Source organism: Nerophis lumbriciformis, linkage group LG02 (genome assembly GCF_033978685.3).
Source record: "Nerophis lumbriciformis linkage group LG02, RoL_Nlum_v2.1, whole genome shotgun sequence".
Lineage (NCBI taxonomy): Eukaryota > Metazoa > Chordata > Actinopteri > Syngnathiformes > Syngnathidae > Nerophis > Nerophis lumbriciformis.
The window spans coordinates 68,221,265-68,239,711 of NC_084549.2; the positions used below are offsets into that span (position 1 = coordinate 68,221,265).

An 18,447-nucleotide genomic window follows, 5' to 3' on the forward strand; every position below is an offset into this window, starting at 1 on the left:
AAGAATAGACATTTGAAAGGCAATTTAAAATAAATAAAGAATAGTGAACAACAGGCTGAATAAGTGTACGTTATATGAGGCATAAATAACCAACTGGTATGTTAACGTAACATATTATGGTAAGAGTCATTCAAATAACTATAACAAATAGAACATGCTATACGTTTACCAAACAATCTGTCACTCCTAATCGCTAAATCCCATGAAATCTTATACGTCTAGTCTCTTACGTGAATGAGCTAAATTATATTATTTGATATTTTACGGTAATGTGTTAATAATTTCCCACATAAGTCGCTCCTGAGTATAAGTCGCACCCCCGGCCAAACAATGAAAAAAAACCTGCGACGTATAGTCAGAAAAAAACGGTACATCAACTATATCAGGGGTGCTCATTACGTCGATCGCGAGCTACCGGTCGATCTCGGAGGGTGTGTCAGTCGATCACCAGCCAGGCATTAAAAAAATAGTCCTAAAAATGAGCGATCATAAATCTTCACTATGACGTCACTTTCGTCACTTGATTGACATTCACAGCACCCGAGGGTCTTCTGAGATGATGCTGGCTGCTGCCAGCTCATTAAAATTACCGACTGGAAGGCGAGAAACACTTTATTTCAACAGACTCTGGCGCCGTACCTGTCGTCAAAACTCCAAAGACCGACTGCACAGTTGCGCTAACAAAACGAGTCTCAGAAAGCTGGCGTGCACAAGCTAGCAAGCTACGGAGTTTGCCGACAATGTATTTCTTGTAAAGTGTATACAAAGGAGTACGGAAGCTGGACAAATAAGATGCCAAAAACCAACCACTTTCATGTGGTATTGGACAGAAAGGAGGACTTTTTTTCTCCTCCATTCGAAAATGCGGACGTTTTTAGCACCACTGTCTGATTCCTATCAATGCAAGTCATCAGAATCAGGTAATACACCAACTTATATTCTTGTCTTCATGAAAGAAAGGAATCTATATGTGTTAAACATGCTTGTATTATCTTTAAACACCTTTAACTTGTTAACAATATTATCTATATGTGTTAAACATGCTTGTATTATCATTAAACACCTTTAACTTGTTAACAATATTAACTATATGTGTTAAACATGCTTGTATTATCTTTAAACACCTTTAACTTATTAATAATATTAACTATATGTATTAAACATGCTTGTATTATCATTAAACACCTTTAACTTGTTAACAATATTAATTATATGTATTAAACATGCTTGCATTATCTTTAAACAACTTTAACTTGTTAACAATATTAACTATATGTATTAAACATACTTGTATTATCATTAAACACCTTTAATTTATTAACAATATTAACTATATGTATTAAACATTCTTGTATTATCATTAAACACCTTTAATTTATTAACAATATTTACTATGTGTTAAACATGACTGCATTATCATTAAACACCTTTAATTTATTAACAATATTAACTATATGTGTTAAACATGCTTGCATTATCATTAAACACCTTTAACTTATTAACAAAAACATATATTTCATAAATAAGTAAATATAAATTATATATATGAATGAGGTAGATCCCCACGACTTGATCAATTGAAAAGTAGCTCGCCTGCAGAAAAAGTGTGAGCACCCCTGGTCTAGTCTCTTTTACGTGAATGAGCTAAATTATATTATTTGATATTTTACGGTAATGTGTAATAATTTCCCACATAAGTCGCTCCTGAGTATAAGTCGCACCCCCGGCCAAACAATGAAAAAAAAACTGCGACGTATAGTCCGAAAAATACGGTACATCAACTATATGATTTGCCTGAGAAGCTGGGCAGGACAAAAAAATAAATTAAATAAAAAGGAACTTGTTATAAATGAAACACAGTTAGAGGAGTTGAATATGATTATTGTCACATTTACATTTGAAGTTTATTCAATAATAATAATAATAATAATAATGGATTAGATTATAACGCTTTTTTAGACACTAAAAGCGCTCACATGGTTAAAAGAACAAAATTCATGTCTTCGTTGAAATGTGTTGGCGTAAACATGAATGTAACGTAATGTAATGTAATAATATTGCACATTCATCCATGGAATATTCCACACAATGGAAATGTTTACTTCTAAAATGCTGCTTTCTAACCAACTAGATGTTCTGAACATGTAAAATAAATAAAGGCGCAATTCTGATGAAAGAGGAGAATCATGTTCTGCGGCGTGGGACATAGGAAAGTTGGGTCAAGGGGGAAACGAGCACTTTTCAAGGGGCGAGTATGTCTCCGGAGGGACTGAGGGATATTTCCGGAGAACAATGGCTGTTTGGAGCGTTTAGTGCCGCCGACAGCTCCTATGGTGTCATACAGGAAATGGTTCATGTGCAAAGAGGAAGGGAGAGCGGCAGCAATCAGCTCAACAGCTTCCTGCAGCGAGGAGCGCAGCGCAGGAGGAGGGTTGGTGAGGACGACACGACTCCTGCTTTATCAGTCGGGATGGCAATTGATTAGATTTTTTGCGGTTCAGATTCCACTTTTCATTCTGCTTAACGATTAGGTTCCTTATCGGTTCTCTTATTGATTCTTATTTGGGGAAAAAAAAAGAACAAAAAGGTGGATTAGCATCAATTTAGTTAAGTTTAGGTAACATGACCATACAAAGGTCATAAGAGGCCATAGAAAAAAAAACTTTTTAGCTGTAGCTTTCAACGAAATAAATCATGTGGGAATTACACAAGAATGTAACATTTTAAACATTTTAGAATCTTTGTCATCTGCCTAGAACAGGGGTGCCCATTACGTCGATGGTGAGCTACCGGTCGATGGTGGAGGGTTTGTCAGTCAATCGCCAGCCAGGCATTAAAAAAATAGACCTAAAAATTAGCGATCATAATCTTCAACAAGACGTCACTTGATTGACATTCACAGCCCCCGCTGTTAGAATAATTATGTATAAGTTATCACACAACTCTTATGCTTAAAGGCCGTTGCTATAGTTATTATCAATTGTGCTGAAGTTGTACTTTTCTATCTTTTCTAAACGGGTAATCTTCCATTGCGAGTTGTCTCGTATCAGCAGTTTGTTTACAGACCCTGCCCGCTGACAACCAAGGACGGACATCGAGTACCTCAACGTAGACAAAACAGAGACAGGGCGAAATCACCATTGTCAGCACATTTCCATTCTGAATAATCATGTATTGTGTCTACTGGGGCTGCTTGCCCTACCCCTCCCTTCAGAAGCAGCCTTAGTGATGTTAACTAGGGACCTCCCGAATAAATAGAGGAGCACGTGGGACTGTACCTCAGAGCGTAGGGAGAAATTGTAACTGAGTGTACAGCCCACTACGTCTCTCCTCATGAGTAAAATTCAACGCTGTCTCTGCTTGATTCCTTCTACTTATCTTGTGTAATGGATAGTTCGGTGTTTGAACCTGACACCCACGGGTCTTGTGAGATGACGCCGGCAGCTGCGAGCTCATTATTAATAAAACATGACCGACAGGAAGGCGAGAAACACTTTTTCTTTCAACAGACTCTCTCGCCGTACCTGCCAAACTCTAAAGGCCGACTGCACAGTTCCTATCTTCACAATAAAAGCGCCGCTTCATCCTGCCTGCGCCAACAAAATAAGAGTCTCAGAACGCTATCTTCACAATAAAAGCGCTGCTTCATCCTGCCTGCGCTAACAAAATAAGAGTCTCAGAAAGCTGTCTTCACAAGCTAGCAAGCTACGGAGTTTGCCGCCAATGTATTTCTTGTAAAGTGTATAAAAAGGAATATGGAAGCTAGACAAATAAGATGCCAAAAACCAACCACTTTCATGTGGTGTTGGACAGAAAGGAGGACTTTTTTTTCTCCTCCATTTCAAAATGTGGACGTTATCATCACTACTGTCTAGGTGTGTAACGGTACACAAAAATTTCGGTTCGGTACGTACCTCGGTTTAGAGGTCACGGTTCGGTTCATTTTTGGTACAGTAAGAAAACAACAAAATATAAATGTTTTGGTTATTTATTTACCAAATTTTTTAAACAATGGCTTTATCCTTTTAACATTGGGAACACTATAATAATTCTGCCCACGTTAATCCACATTAAACTGCCTCAAGTTGTTGCTCAGATTAAATAAAATGACAAAACTTTTCTTCTACATATAAAAAGTGCAACATTAAACAGTTTCAAGTCAACTCATCATGCTTAATTTATTACAGCATTTGGGAAGCCTGTAGTTGATTTTTATTATGTAAATGTTATATTTTTATCAACATGTGATAGCAGGAACCCTGCCATTCAAAACTAGGCTGCTGCATTACTATTGATTAATGTAACTATAGCTGAAAAAAAATGGTACAATAGCAATAGGAGAGACTATTCATCCCTGAACACCATGGAGTTCATGTAGGCTTTATGATGCACTTACTTTATTATATCAACTATCAGAGACAGAAACTCTTCATTTAACATAATGTCCTTTTTTGCTGCTTCAACACAGCTCAATCAACACAGAAAAAGGTCAAGTGAAATAACAGACTGACAGGGCTTTGCTGTCCGTAACACACGCACGCAAACACACACACACACACACACACAGCAAAATGAGCTAGCGTTACGCTAAAAGCGAATTAGCCTTCACCTCAAGCCAGGACTGCGAGCGAGCTGAGCTGCCGTTTGTTTCTAGAACGTCAACGGGCTCATAGTGATGTTACTAGTAGTTGACTGGGAGGTGTTTATTATAATTTGGGGAGAGTCCGCTGCCTGATGCTTACCTGCTAAACACCTATCTGCTAACCCCACCGCAGAAGCACTGACTCCATGCGCTCTGAATACGCACTGCTGATTGGCTGTTACCGCTCTGTGTGTAACCAATCAGATGGTTGTGTGGGTGGGACAATGCTGGGTGCTGTGTAGAGTACTGACAGAGACAGAGGCAGAAGAAGCGGAGCAGCTTGTTAAGACTTTCGCTTAGGCGGCTACTTAATATGTTCGTGTGGAAACTCGTTCGGTACACCTCCAAACCGAACCGAAACCCCCGTACCGAAACGGTTCAATACAAATACACCCCTATCTGAATGAGAAGGCATTCATTTCATATTAACAGGTAATAGCGCTACGCCAGATGACTGCACCTGGGATGAGATCAGCGCGGTTCGAAAACGCGACATTCGTTTATAGCATACTTGCCAACCTTGAGACCTCCGATTTCGGGAGGTGGGGGCGTGGTCGGGGGTGGGGCGGGGCGTGGTTGGGGGCGTGGTTAAGAGGGGAGGAGTATATTGACAGCTAGAATTCACCAAGTCAAGTATTTCATACATATATACATATATATATACATATATATATATATATATATATATATATATATATATATATATATATACACACACACACATATATACATATATATATAATATATATATATACACAATATATATATATATATATATATATATATATATATATATACATATATATATATATATACATATATATATATATATTTATTTATATATATATATATATAGATATCTACATCCTGAAAATATGCAAACAAAACTGTGTTTAGATAATTGATACTTCAAACTTGCATAAATAAATATTAAGGAATATAACATAACTTGGCTTCTGAGAGTTTCAAAATGTAATGAATAAAATGCTAAAGTTGTTGATAAACAAGCAATTATTTTAATAATTAAATATGGTCATTTTAAAGGAATTATTATGATAATTTAAAATCAATCATTTCAAATATGTTTATTTTAATGTATAATTCTATGGCTGGATGTAATAAGGAGTCACAAAAAAATACAAATAAAAATACAATTAATTTTGATGTTTTTAGCAAAATATAGTAAAAATGTATTTATTATAATTTTTTAAAAATTAATAAATATATTTATTTTTGGGTAAAATAAACATAATAATACAATTTATCTCTAGTCTGGATGATTTAGTTCTTGTCACCCTGTTGTCCTCCCGTCATGAAAAAAGGATGTCCTCACTCAGGTCCGCATGGAGCTGGAGGGGGCGTGGCTTCCAGCTCCGGCTGAAAATCGGGAGTTTTTCGGGAGTATATTTGTCCCGGGAGGTTTTGGGGAGAGGCGCTGAATTTCGGGAGTCTCCAGGAAAATTCGGGAGGGTTGGCAAGTATGGTTTATAGGTATTGCACACTGTGTGTTCAGATGTTTCAGCATATTGCTCGTGTGTCCTTTTGATGAAATGGCAACCTTGCAAGCGTAAATAGCCGCACCGTTTCATAAGCCGCAGGGCTCGAAGCGTAGGGAAATAGTAGCGGTTGATAGCGACTCCTGTGTCCCAAACATGGGACCAGGAAGCAGGCGAGATGTGCTGCTGTCTTCTTACAAGAGTGGAATGTATCACGCAGGTGAAAAGTCTTACCTTCAGCTCTGAGGACCATCAGCAGCGAGGCGGCCATGACGGCCAGACGCAGCAGAAGACCTCCCATCTTGCAGCAGCAACAAATGGACCGAACCAGAAGTGGGGGGGGGGGGGGGGGGTGATAGAACTTTGCGGTCCAGAGGGGTCTCAAAGCGGTGAGAGGAGGGCTGCTATCACAATATGACAAGTTGTTGTGGCTCAGTGGCTCCTTGGACCTGCAGCACTGAGACAAGAGAACATTGTTAGAGCACACCAACGACAACATAGTCAGCATCGTGTTCTACGGGCTCGTCTCTTCCTGCATCTGATTGCACCTCCCTTGGCCCCCCAAAGTTAAATGTGGCGTGACACCGGGTCCTCTGCAGGGCGAGTATCGATCCAACAAAGCACCGACTTATTTGTCCAAGATGTTGTGCAATTACTGCCACAGCACTCGTAGCCACATATCACAATTAGGGGGCGCCGTGGGGGTCGGACGTTTAGGGAAGGGGTCGTGTGTGAGGGAATTAGTGGCAAAGCCCAGCCAGCATCCGTCACTTTCCATTCGCCATGGAGGCGGGACAAATAGGTCGGACCTGTGACCCACTTTTCACACATCTTTAGCTAGGGGTGGGCACTATACTGGTCCACTCAGGATGTTTGTACGCACTAAACCTTCTCTAATCAATTCTACAGGGCTCCAAAGGGCATGTGATTTCGCAATGCACTGTGGGGCGGCGGTAGACATTTTTGTCGGCTAAAGCAGTGTTTTTCAACCTTTTTTTAACCAAGGCACATTTTTTGCGTTGAAAAAATGCGGAGGCACACCACCAGCGGAAATCAATAAAAAACTAAACTCAGTTGACGGTAAAAAGCAGTTGTCGCAATTGTTGGATATGACTTTAAACCATAGTCAAGCATGCATCAATATAGCTCTTGTCTCAAAGTAGATGTACTGTCACCATCTGTCACATCACACCCTGACTTATTTGGAGTTGTTTGCTGTTTTCCTGTGTGTAGTGTTTTAGTTCTTGTCTTGCGCTCCTATTTTGGTGGCTTTTTCTCTTTTCTTTGGTATTTTCCTGTAGCAGTTTCATGTCTTCCTTTGAGCGATGTTTCTCGCATCTACTTTGCTTTAGCAGTCAAGAATATTTCAGTTGTTTTTATCCTACTTTGTGTGGAAAATTGTTGTCATGTCATGTACATTGTGGACGCCGTCATTGCTCCACAGTAAGTCTTTGCTGTCGTCCAGCATTCTGATTTTGTTTACTTTGTAGCCAGTTCAGTTTTAGTTTCGTTCTGCATAGCCTTCCCTAAGCGTCAATGCCTTTTCTCAGGGGCTCTCACCTTTTGTTTATTTTTGGTTTAAGCCATACTTGCCAACCTTGAGACCTCCGATTTCGGGAGGTGGGGGGCGTGGTAGGGGTGGGGCGGGGGCGTGGCTAAGAGGGGAGGAGTATATTTACAGCTAGAATTCACCAAGTCAAGTATTTCATATATATATATATATATATATATATATATATATATAAGAAATACTTGACTTTCAGTGAATTCTAGCTATATATATAATTATTTTATTATATATATATATATATATATATATATATATATATATATATATATATATATATATATATATATATATATATATATATATATATATATATATATATATATATACACATATATATATATACATACATACATACAGGTAAAAGCCAGTAAATTAGAATATTTTGAAAAACTTGATTTATTTCAGTAATTGCATTCAAAAGGTGTAACTTGTACATTATATGTATTCATTGCACACAGACTGATGCATTCAAATGTTTATTTAATTTAATTTTGATGATTTGAAGTGGCAACAAATGAAAATCCAAAATTCCGTGTGTCACAAAATTAGAATATTACTTAAGGCTAATACAAAAAAGGGATTTTTAGAAATGTTGGCCAACTGAAAAGTATGAAAATGAAAAATATGAGCATGTACAATACTCAATACTTGGTTGGAGTTCCTTTTGCCTCAATTACTGCGTTAATGCGGCGTGGCATGGAGTCGATGAGTTTCTGGCACTGCTCAGGTGTTATGAGAGCCCAGGTTGCTCTGATAGTGGCCTTCAACTCTTCTGCGTTTTTGGGTCTGGCATTCTGCATCTTCCTTTTCACAATACCCCACAGATTTTCTATGGGGCTAAGGTCAGGGGAGTTGGCGGGCCAATTTAGAACAGAAATACCATGGTCCGTAAACCAGGCACGGGTAGATTTTGCGCTGTGTGCAGGCGCCAAGTCCTGTTGGAACTTGAAATCTCCATCTCCATAGAGCAGGTCAGCAGCAGGAAGCATGAAGTGCTCTAAAACTTGCTGGTAGATGGCTGCGTTGACCCTGGATCTCAGGAAACAGAGTGGACCGACACCAGCAGATGACATGGCACCCCAAACCATCACCCAACCATGCAAATTTTGCATTTCCTTTGGAAATCGAGGTCCCAGAGTCTGGAGGAAGACAGGAGAGGCACAGGATCCACGTTGCCTGAAGTCTAGTGTAAAGTTTCCACCATCGGTGATGGTTTGGGGTGCCATGTCTGCTGGTGTCGGTCCACTCTGTTTCCTGAGATCCAGGGTCAACGCAGCCGTCTACCAGCAAGTTTTAGAGCACTTCATGCTTCCTGCTGCTGACCTGCTCTATGGAGATGGAGATTTTAAGTTCCAACAGGACTTGGCGCCTGCACACAGCGCAAAATCTACCCGTGCCTGGTTTACGGACCATGGTATTTCTGTTCTAAATTGGCCCGCCAACTCCCCTGACCTTAGCCCCATAGAAAATCTGTGGGGTATTGTGAAAAGGAAGATGCAGAATGCCAGACCCAAAAACGCAGAAGAGTTGAAGGCCACTATCAGAGCAACCTGGGCTCTCATACCACCTGAGCAGTGCCAGAAACTCATCGACTCCATGCCACGCCGCATTAACGCAGTAATTGAGGCAAAAGGAGCTCCAACCAAGTATTGAGTATTGTACATGCTCATATTTTTCATTTTCATACTTTTCAGTTGGCCAACATTTCTAAAAATCCCTTTTTTGTATTAGCCTTAAGTAATATTCTAATTTTGTGACACACGGAATTTTGGATTTTCATTTGTTGCCACTTCAAATCATCAAAATTAAATGAAATAAACATTTGAATGCATCAGTCTGTGTGCAATGAATAAATATAATGTACAAGTTACACCTTTTGAATGCAATTACTGAAATAAATCAAGTTTTTCAAAATATTCTAATTTACTGGCTTTTACCTGTATATATATATATATATAAATAAAATAAATACTTGAATTTCAGTGTTCATTTATTTACACATATACACACGCATAACACTCATCTACTCATTGTTGAGTTAAGGGTTGAATTGTCCATCCTTGTTCTATTCTCTGTCACTATTTTTCTAACCATGCTGAACACCCTTTCGCAGGTACCCAGAAAGGTTTCGAGTACCACCAAAAAAACTGAATCTCTGAAGACAGTATAAAAATCTGTGTTAAAGGTGTACAAATACTGTTTGTATAATAAGCATGTTATTTATTTACAAATGAGGGTTAAGAGTTCAGTACTAAAAAAAAAGAAAAAAGAATGTGGCTTAAGTACAGTTTTTTAATTGAGCTGCTGCATTTTTTGGTTGGGTTGTTTATTTATTTTGAGTAACTTCTATACATTTCTAAAAGGGGATTAATGTAATAGAGTTATCTATGTTTGTCTGTTGCCATCTCCTGGTGAATGTTGGCTATAGCGTACTGGGGTTACTTTTTGGTTGGCCAACGATTTACGTGGTGTTGCGCACCTGACGTCACTCAGGTCCGCATGGAGCTGGAGGGGGCGTGGCTTCCAGCTCCGCCTGAATTTCGGGAGACATTTCGGGAGAAAATTTGTCCCGGGAGGTTTTCGGGAGAGGCGCTGAATTTCGGGAGTCTCCCGGAAAATCCGGGAGGGTTGGCAAGTATGGTTTAAGCATTAGACACTTTTTTACCTGCACACTGCCTCCCACTGTTTCCGACATCTACAAAGCAATTAGCTACCGACTGCCACCTACTGATATGGAAGAGTATTACACGGTTACTCTGCAGAGCTCTAGACAGCGCCAACACTCAACAACAGCACATCATTTGCAGACTATAATTACTGATTTGCAAAAAGTATTTTTAACCCAAATAGGTGAAATTAGATAATCTCCCACGGCACACCAGACTGTATCTCGCGGCACTAGCACAGTGGTTGAAAAACACTGGGCTAAAGCTTTGGTTTACATGGCGGTACTGTACACACGTTAATGTGACAGAGCAACAAACTGGGGACCGTACTGAGACAAACTGTACCCTATTCCAAAGGCACGCTACTTGAAAAATAATGATTAAAATAGGTGGAATTGATCCATATGAGCACGTCCAATAGACAATATATAGGAGTAAGCTGCCACTAGTGTTGTACGGTATACTGGTACTAATGAATCAAAAACGGTACTATAGTCTGTTTGAAAATTACCGGTTCCTTGGTATTGGCGCTGCTTTGATTCTTGTGGTCTTGCTGACCCTAAAAATTCAAAGTTCAGCATTTTAAAACATTTCAAACATGTTTCCAGGTTTACAGTCAGTTGTCCAGGTTTTTATTATTTCTTGTTATGCACATATGCAGCCGTGCTAGGTAGCACAAGTCGACATCTGTTCAGAGCACTCGTGGGTGCTCCTCCAAAATAAGGCTATGAGTTCATTGAGTGTGCAATGTGATTCATGGAAATGTTTCCAAGAGAGAACTCACACTTTTAGAATACACGTAGACATCCATAGGATTAAATACTTATTCTGAATACTTGATTACTTTCGGACTGGTCTTAAGCTGCTGTGAAATCTGAGTTTGCAGTCTTATTGTTGCCGTGATGCTGCACACATGAGTGTTGATAAGACGTTTGTTTGTGACGCGAGACTGAGCAACAACACAAGCGGCATCCTGGTCAGATAACACACAAAAGACACATTCACACAAGACGCCTTGGACCGTGGACAAGACCAGACAGGTTCAGGAAGGACTTTGTGGCGAAACAGGAAGCTGACCCCCTCCGTGATAAAGGCCCATCCTACGTCCACTTCCCTCTGAAAACAGCCCATAGCATGAGAACACGTGTGGTGCAGCCATGCTAGCTTCAACATGAAACACACGCAATCACGTGACAATACTAAATACACCATCTTGTTGACTGTGTGTGTTCTCCCATTAAAGCAGCCTGTAGGCAAGCCAGGCACAACAACACTGACAAAGAATGTGGAAGAATGAAGGCATGAAATAACAACAAAGAAAGAGTGTAGAAGAATGAATGCATGAAACAACAACACAGATAGAATGTAGAAGAGTGAATGCATGAAACAACAACATAGAAAGAGTTTTAAAAAATGAATGCATGAAACAACAACACAGAAAGACTGTAAAAGAATGAGTACATGAAACAACAACACAGAAAGACTGTAAAAGAGTGAATCCATGAAACAACAACACAGAAATCGTGCAGAAGAGTGAATGCATGAAACAACAACACAGAAAGACTAAAAGAATGAGTGCATGAAACAACAACACAGAAAGAGTGTAAATGGTAAATGGGTCGTACTTGTATAGCGCTTTTCTACCTTTTTAAGGAACTCAAAGCGCTTTGACACTATTTTCCACATTCACCCATTCACACACACACATTCACACATTGATGGCAAAAAAGAGTGAATGCATGAAACAACACAGAAAGAGTGTAGAAGAGTGAATGCACGAAACAACAGAGAGCGTAAAAGAGTGAATGCATGAAACAACAACACAGAAAGAGTGTAAAAGAGTGAATGCATGAAACACCACAAAGACTGTAAAAGAATGAGTGCATGAAACAACACAGAAAGAGTGCAAAAGAGTGAATGCACGAAACAACACAGATATAATGTAGAAGAGTGAATGCATGAAACAACAACAACACAGAAAGCGTGCAGAAGAGTGCATGCATGAAACAACAACACAGAAAGACTGTAAAATAATGAGTGCATGAAACAACAACACAGAAAGAGTGTAAAAGAGTGATTGCATGAAACAACAACACAGAAAGAGTGTAGAAGAGTGAATGCATGAAACAACAACACAGAAAGAGGGTAGAAGAGTGAATGCATGAAACAACAACACAGAAAGCGTGCAGAAGAGTGAATGCATGAAACAACAACACAGAAAGACTGTAAAAGGAGAGCATGAAACAACACAGAAAGTGTAAAAGAGTGAATGCATGAAACAACAACACAAAAAGAGTGAATGCATGAAACAAGAACACAGAAAGAGTGTAAAAGAATGAATGCATGAAACAAGAACACAGAAAGAGTGTAAAAGAGTGAATGCATGAAACAACAACACAAAGAGTGTAGAAGAGTGAATGCATGAAACAACAACACAGAAAGAGTGTAGAAGAGTGAACGCATGAAACAACAACACAGAAAGTGTAAAAGAGTGAATGCATGAAACAACAACACAGATATAATGTAGAAGAGTGAATGCATGAAACAACAACAACACAGAAAGCGTGCAGAAGAGTGCATGCATGAAACAACAACACAGAAAGACTGTAAAATAATGAGTGCATGAAACAACAACACAGAAAGAGTGTAAAAGAGTGATTGCATGAAACAACAACACAGAAAGAGTGTAGAAGAGTGTATGCATGAAACAACAACACAGAAAGAGGGTAGAAGAGTGAATGCATGAAACAACAACAACACAGAAAGCGTGCAGAAGAGTGAATGCATGAAACAACAACACAGAAAGACTGTAAAAGGAGAGCATGAAACAACACAGAAAGTGTAAAAGAGTGAATGCATGAAACAACAACACAAAAAGAGTGAATGCATGAAACAAGAACACAGAAAGAGTGTAAAAGAATGAATGCATGAAACAAGAACACAGAAAGAGTGTAAAAGAGTGAATGCATGAAACAACAACACAAAGAGTGTAGAAGAGTGAATGCATGAAACAACAACACAGAAAGAGTGTAGAAGAGTGAACGCATGAAACAACAACATAGAAAAGAGTGTAGAAAAGTGAACGCATGAAACAACAACACAGAAAAGAGTGTAGAAAAGTGAATGCATGAAACACAAAAAGAGTGTAGCGTGAATGTATGATGTTTGATGCCCTTCTAACTTGCCATGGTGCCCTAAAATATGAACCCTCCTTTAAGGCAACACTTGCCTTGACCTTAAAAAATTTAAATTTGAGGCCTGAATGAGTGCATGAAACAACACAGAAAGTGTAGAAGAGTGAATGCATGAAACAACAATACAGAGTGTGTAAAAGAATGAATGCATGAAACAACACAGAGTGTAGTATAGTGAGTGCATGAAATAACACACAAAGAGTGTAGTATAGTGAGTGCATGAAATAACACATAAGGAGTGTCGTATAGTGAGTGCATGAAACAACACATAAAGAGTGTAGTATAGTGAGTGCATGAAACAACACATAAAGAGTGTAGTATAGTGAGTGCATGAAACACATAAAGAGTGTAGTATAGTGAGTACATGAAACAACACATAAAAAGTGTAGTATAGTGAGTGCATGAAACACATAAAAAGTGTAGTATAGTGAGTGCATGAAACACATAAAGAGTGTAGTATAGTGAGTGCATGAAACACATAAAGAGTGTAGTATAGTGAGTGCATGAAATAACACATAAAGAGTGTAGTATAGTGAGTGCATGAAACAACAACACAGAAAGAGTGAATGCACGTATAGTGTAGTTTGTGTCAACAAGTCCTCGCTAAAGTAGGCTCCAGCATGCAGTGTGGTCAGAATGAAAGCAGTTATTGTTAGCTAAGCCACCAGTGCTGAATATAGACCACCTTATAAAATAGCACTCAGCCATGACGGCCCCACCTACCACCTACCTACCACCTACAAGACTAAGGTGGGCCAAGACGGGCGAGCTGGGTAATGTACTTGGACAGAAAGCCGAGAAGAAATATGTAAATGCTTTGACAAATATGCTCGTCTGTCAATGATGATGTCACAGCTGCTATGTTGACATCAGGGCTTGGCTAAACCCGCATGCAGCTCCCTTCAAAAGGAGGTGGGGAAAATGTGTCATTTAAAAAAAAAAAAGTTTCTATAATTTCCAACCGGGAGGCCGCTGGTGTGAGTCCTGAGCACTTGTATTGCTAAAATTAGAACGGACAAAAATGTTTATGATCTGCAACATAGAATAGAATAGAAAGTACTTCATTGATCCCTGGGGTATATTCAGCACCACAGTTCGCTCACAATAGACAATAAAAACTTTGGTTTTTTTTTTGGTTTTTTTTTTACATGTGAATAATAATAATAAATACAGTCTATTATACAGCATTATCCACATGTGAATAACATAAATACAGTCTATTATACAGCATTATTCACATGTGAATAACATAAATACAGTCTATTATACAGCATTATTCACATGTGAATAACATAAATGCAGCCTATTATACAGCATTATTCACATGTGAATAACAAATACAGTCTATTATACAGCATTATTCACATGTGAATAACATAAATACAGTCTATTATACACATGTGAATAACATAAATACAGTCTATTATACAGCATTATTCACATGTGAATAACATAAATACAGTCTATTATACAGCATTATTCACATGTGAATAACATAAATAGTCTATTATACAGCATTATTCACATGTGAATAACACAAATACAGTCTATTATCTAGCATTATTCACATGTGAATAACATAAATACAGTCTATTATACAGCATTATTCACATGTGAATAATATAAATACAGTCTATTATACAGCATTATTCACATGTGACTAACATAAATACAGTCTATTATACAGCATTATTCACATGTGAATAACATAAATACAGTCTATTATACATCATTATTCACATGTGAATAATATAAATACAGTCTATTATACAGCATTATTCACATGTGAATAACATAAATACAGTCTATTATACACATGTGAATAACATACCGTATTTTCCGCACTATAAGCCGCCCCGGGTTATTAGCCGCACCTTCAATGAATGGCATATTTCAAAACTTTGTTCACCTATAAGCCGCCCCGGGTTATAAGCCGCACCTACGCTGCGCTAAAGGGAATGTCAAAAAAAACAGTCAGATAGGTCAGTCAAACTTTAATAATATATTACAAACCAGCGTTTTAACAACTCTGTTCACCCCCAAAATGTAATGTGCAAATGTGCAATCACAAAAATAGTAACACTCAAAATAGTGCAGAGCAATATCAACAATAACAACTCAACGTTGCTCGAACGTTAATGTCACACAACACACAAAATAAACATTTAAAGCTCACTTTCTGAAGTTATTCCTGATCCATAAATCCCTCGAATTCTTCTTCGGTGTCTGAATTAAAAAGTTGGGCGAATACGGCATCCAAAATGGCCGGCTCCGTCTCGTCGAAGTCATCAGAGTAAGTGTCGCTGTTGTTGTCCAGCAGTTCCATGAATCCTGCCTTCCGGAAAGCTCGGACCACAGTTGAGACCGATATATCCGCTCAGGCATTTACAATCCACTGGCAGATGTTGGCGTATGTCGTCCGGCGCTGTCTCCCTGTCTTAGTGGCGCAGGTCATCTTGTTGCTTCCTCTACCTACGCACCATTGATTCATTTATGTTCAATTCTCTTGCTGCTGCTCTATTTCCGTGTTCTACTGCGTGACTTATTGCTTTGAGTTTGAATTCTGCGTTGTACGCGTGTCTCTTAATAGGAGCCATTTTGTGGTCTTTACTGATGTAAACACACAAATGAAATGAAACGTAGTATCCGCGCGCTTCTTCTTCTACGGGGGCGGGTGGTTGCTTACAGTAGAAGAAGAAGCGCTTCCTCTTCTATGGGGGCGGGTGCTTACCTTGGCGGTTGCTTACCGTAGAAGAAGAAGCGTTTCCTCTTCTACGGGGAAAAAAGATGGCGGCTGTTTACCGTAGTTGCGAGACCTAAACTTTATTAAAATGAATATTAATATTAATCCATATATAAGGCGCACCGGGTTATAAGCCGCACTGTCAGCTTTTGAGAAAATTTGTGGTTTTTTAGGTGCGGCTTATAGTGCGGAAAATACGGTAAATACAGTCTATTATACAGCATTATTCACATGTGAACAACATCAATACAGTCTATTATACAGCATTATTCACATGTGAATAACATAAATACAGTCTATTATACACATGTGAATAACATAAATACAGTCTATTATACAGCATTATTCACATGTGAACAACATCAATACAGTCTATTATACAGCATTATTCACATGTGAATAACAAATACAGTCTATTATACAGCATTATTCACATGTGAGTAACATAAATACAGTCTATTATACACATGTGAATAACATAAATACAGTCTATTATACAGCATTATTCACATGTGAATAACATAAATACAGTCTATTATACAGCATTATTTACATGTGAATAACAAATACAGTCTATTATCTACCATTATTCACATGTGAATAACATAAATACAGTCTAATATACAGCATTATTCACATGTGAATAATATAAATACAGTCTATTATACAGCATTATTCACATGTGAATAACAAATAGTCTATTATACAGCATTATTCACATGTATACAGTCTATTATACACATGTGAATAACATAAATAGTCTATTATACAGCATTATTCACATGTGAACAACATCAATACAGTCTATTATACAGCATTATTCACATGTGAATAACAAATACAGTCTATTATCTACCATTATTCACATGTGAATAACAAATACAGTCTAATATACAGCCTTATTCACATGTGAATAATATAAATACAGTCTATTATACAGCATTATTCACATGTGAATAACAAATAGTCTATTATACAGCATTATTCACATGAGAATAACATAAATACAGTCTATTATACACATGTGAATAACATAAATACAGTCTATTATACAGCATTATTCACATGTGAACAACATCAATACAGTCTATTATACAGCATTATTCCCATGTGAATAACATAAATACAGTCTATTATACAGCATTATTCACATGTGAATAATATAAATACAGTCTATTATACAGCATTATTCACATGTGAATAATATAAATAGTCTATTATACAGCATTATTCCCATGTGAATAACATAAATACAGTCTATTATACAGCATTATTCACATGTGAACAATATAAATACATTATACATTTAAGTACAGTAAAAAAGGAACATATGTATTATACATTCTGATGTCTGTCTGTATGAAGGACTTCCTGTTTCGTTCCGTGTTGCTCTAGAAAGAAGTTCCGCAGCCTCAGCAGCAGAACCTCCAGGTTCTGTAACAGCTTTTTCCTTCAGGCCGTAAGACTCTTGAACGCATCATAATAATCCCCTCAATTCCCCCCAAAAATGGATTAACTGGCTGGAATGTAAAGACAATATAACATACATCCATAAACGTGGATGCATATGCAAAAGTGCAATATATTTATCTGTACAGTAATCTATTTATTTATATCTGCACCTTATTGCTTTTTTTTTATCCTGCACTACCATGAGCTAATGTAACAAAATTTCGTTCTTATCTGTACTGTAATGTTCAAATTTGGAATGACAATGAAAAGGAAGTCTCTAAGTCTAAATGTAAAAGTACAAAAAAGTACAAAGCGAACAAAGACGGAGCAAACTGCAGCAGCGTCCGTCTAGATCGATGCATGCACACTAAAACATGATAACATGATAGCGGATGTCGCTACAAGCATCAAGAACGTCACACTCCCTCTGTGGAGGTCCCGTCACCCTAACGCACGTCTACTTCCTGGTGTTGGGGAACAGCGGCAGTCCAAATAAACACGCCTGAGGCCGACAGCTCTTGAGCTCCACAAATAAATGTTGTAATGAGAAGATTGGGATCAGGGAGAATATCAAAGGGAAGCAAACACAGTCGCTCGATAAAAATGAAACAATCTCATAACCCCATCTTATCTGCATAATGTCATGTGATGTGCTCATCAGAAACACAAACAAGTGGCCTTTTA

General features: G+C 38.1%; 1 protein-coding gene across 1 annotated transcript in view; it reads right to left on the reverse strand.

The window, feature by feature from the left end:
• LOC133611165 (bone morphogenetic protein receptor type-1A-like) overlaps positions 1-18,447 on the reverse strand; it is an 83,762-nt gene that overhangs the window by 16,359 nt on the left and 48,956 nt on the right. Inside the window, exon 3 of the mRNA XM_061967896.2 lies at positions 6,373-6,595. Within this exon, the coding sequence (XP_061823880.1) occupies positions 6,373-6,439 (67 nt within the window). The 5' untranslated portion in view covers positions 6,440-6,595. The remainder of the gene's footprint in view (positions 1-6,372; positions 6,596-18,447) is intronic.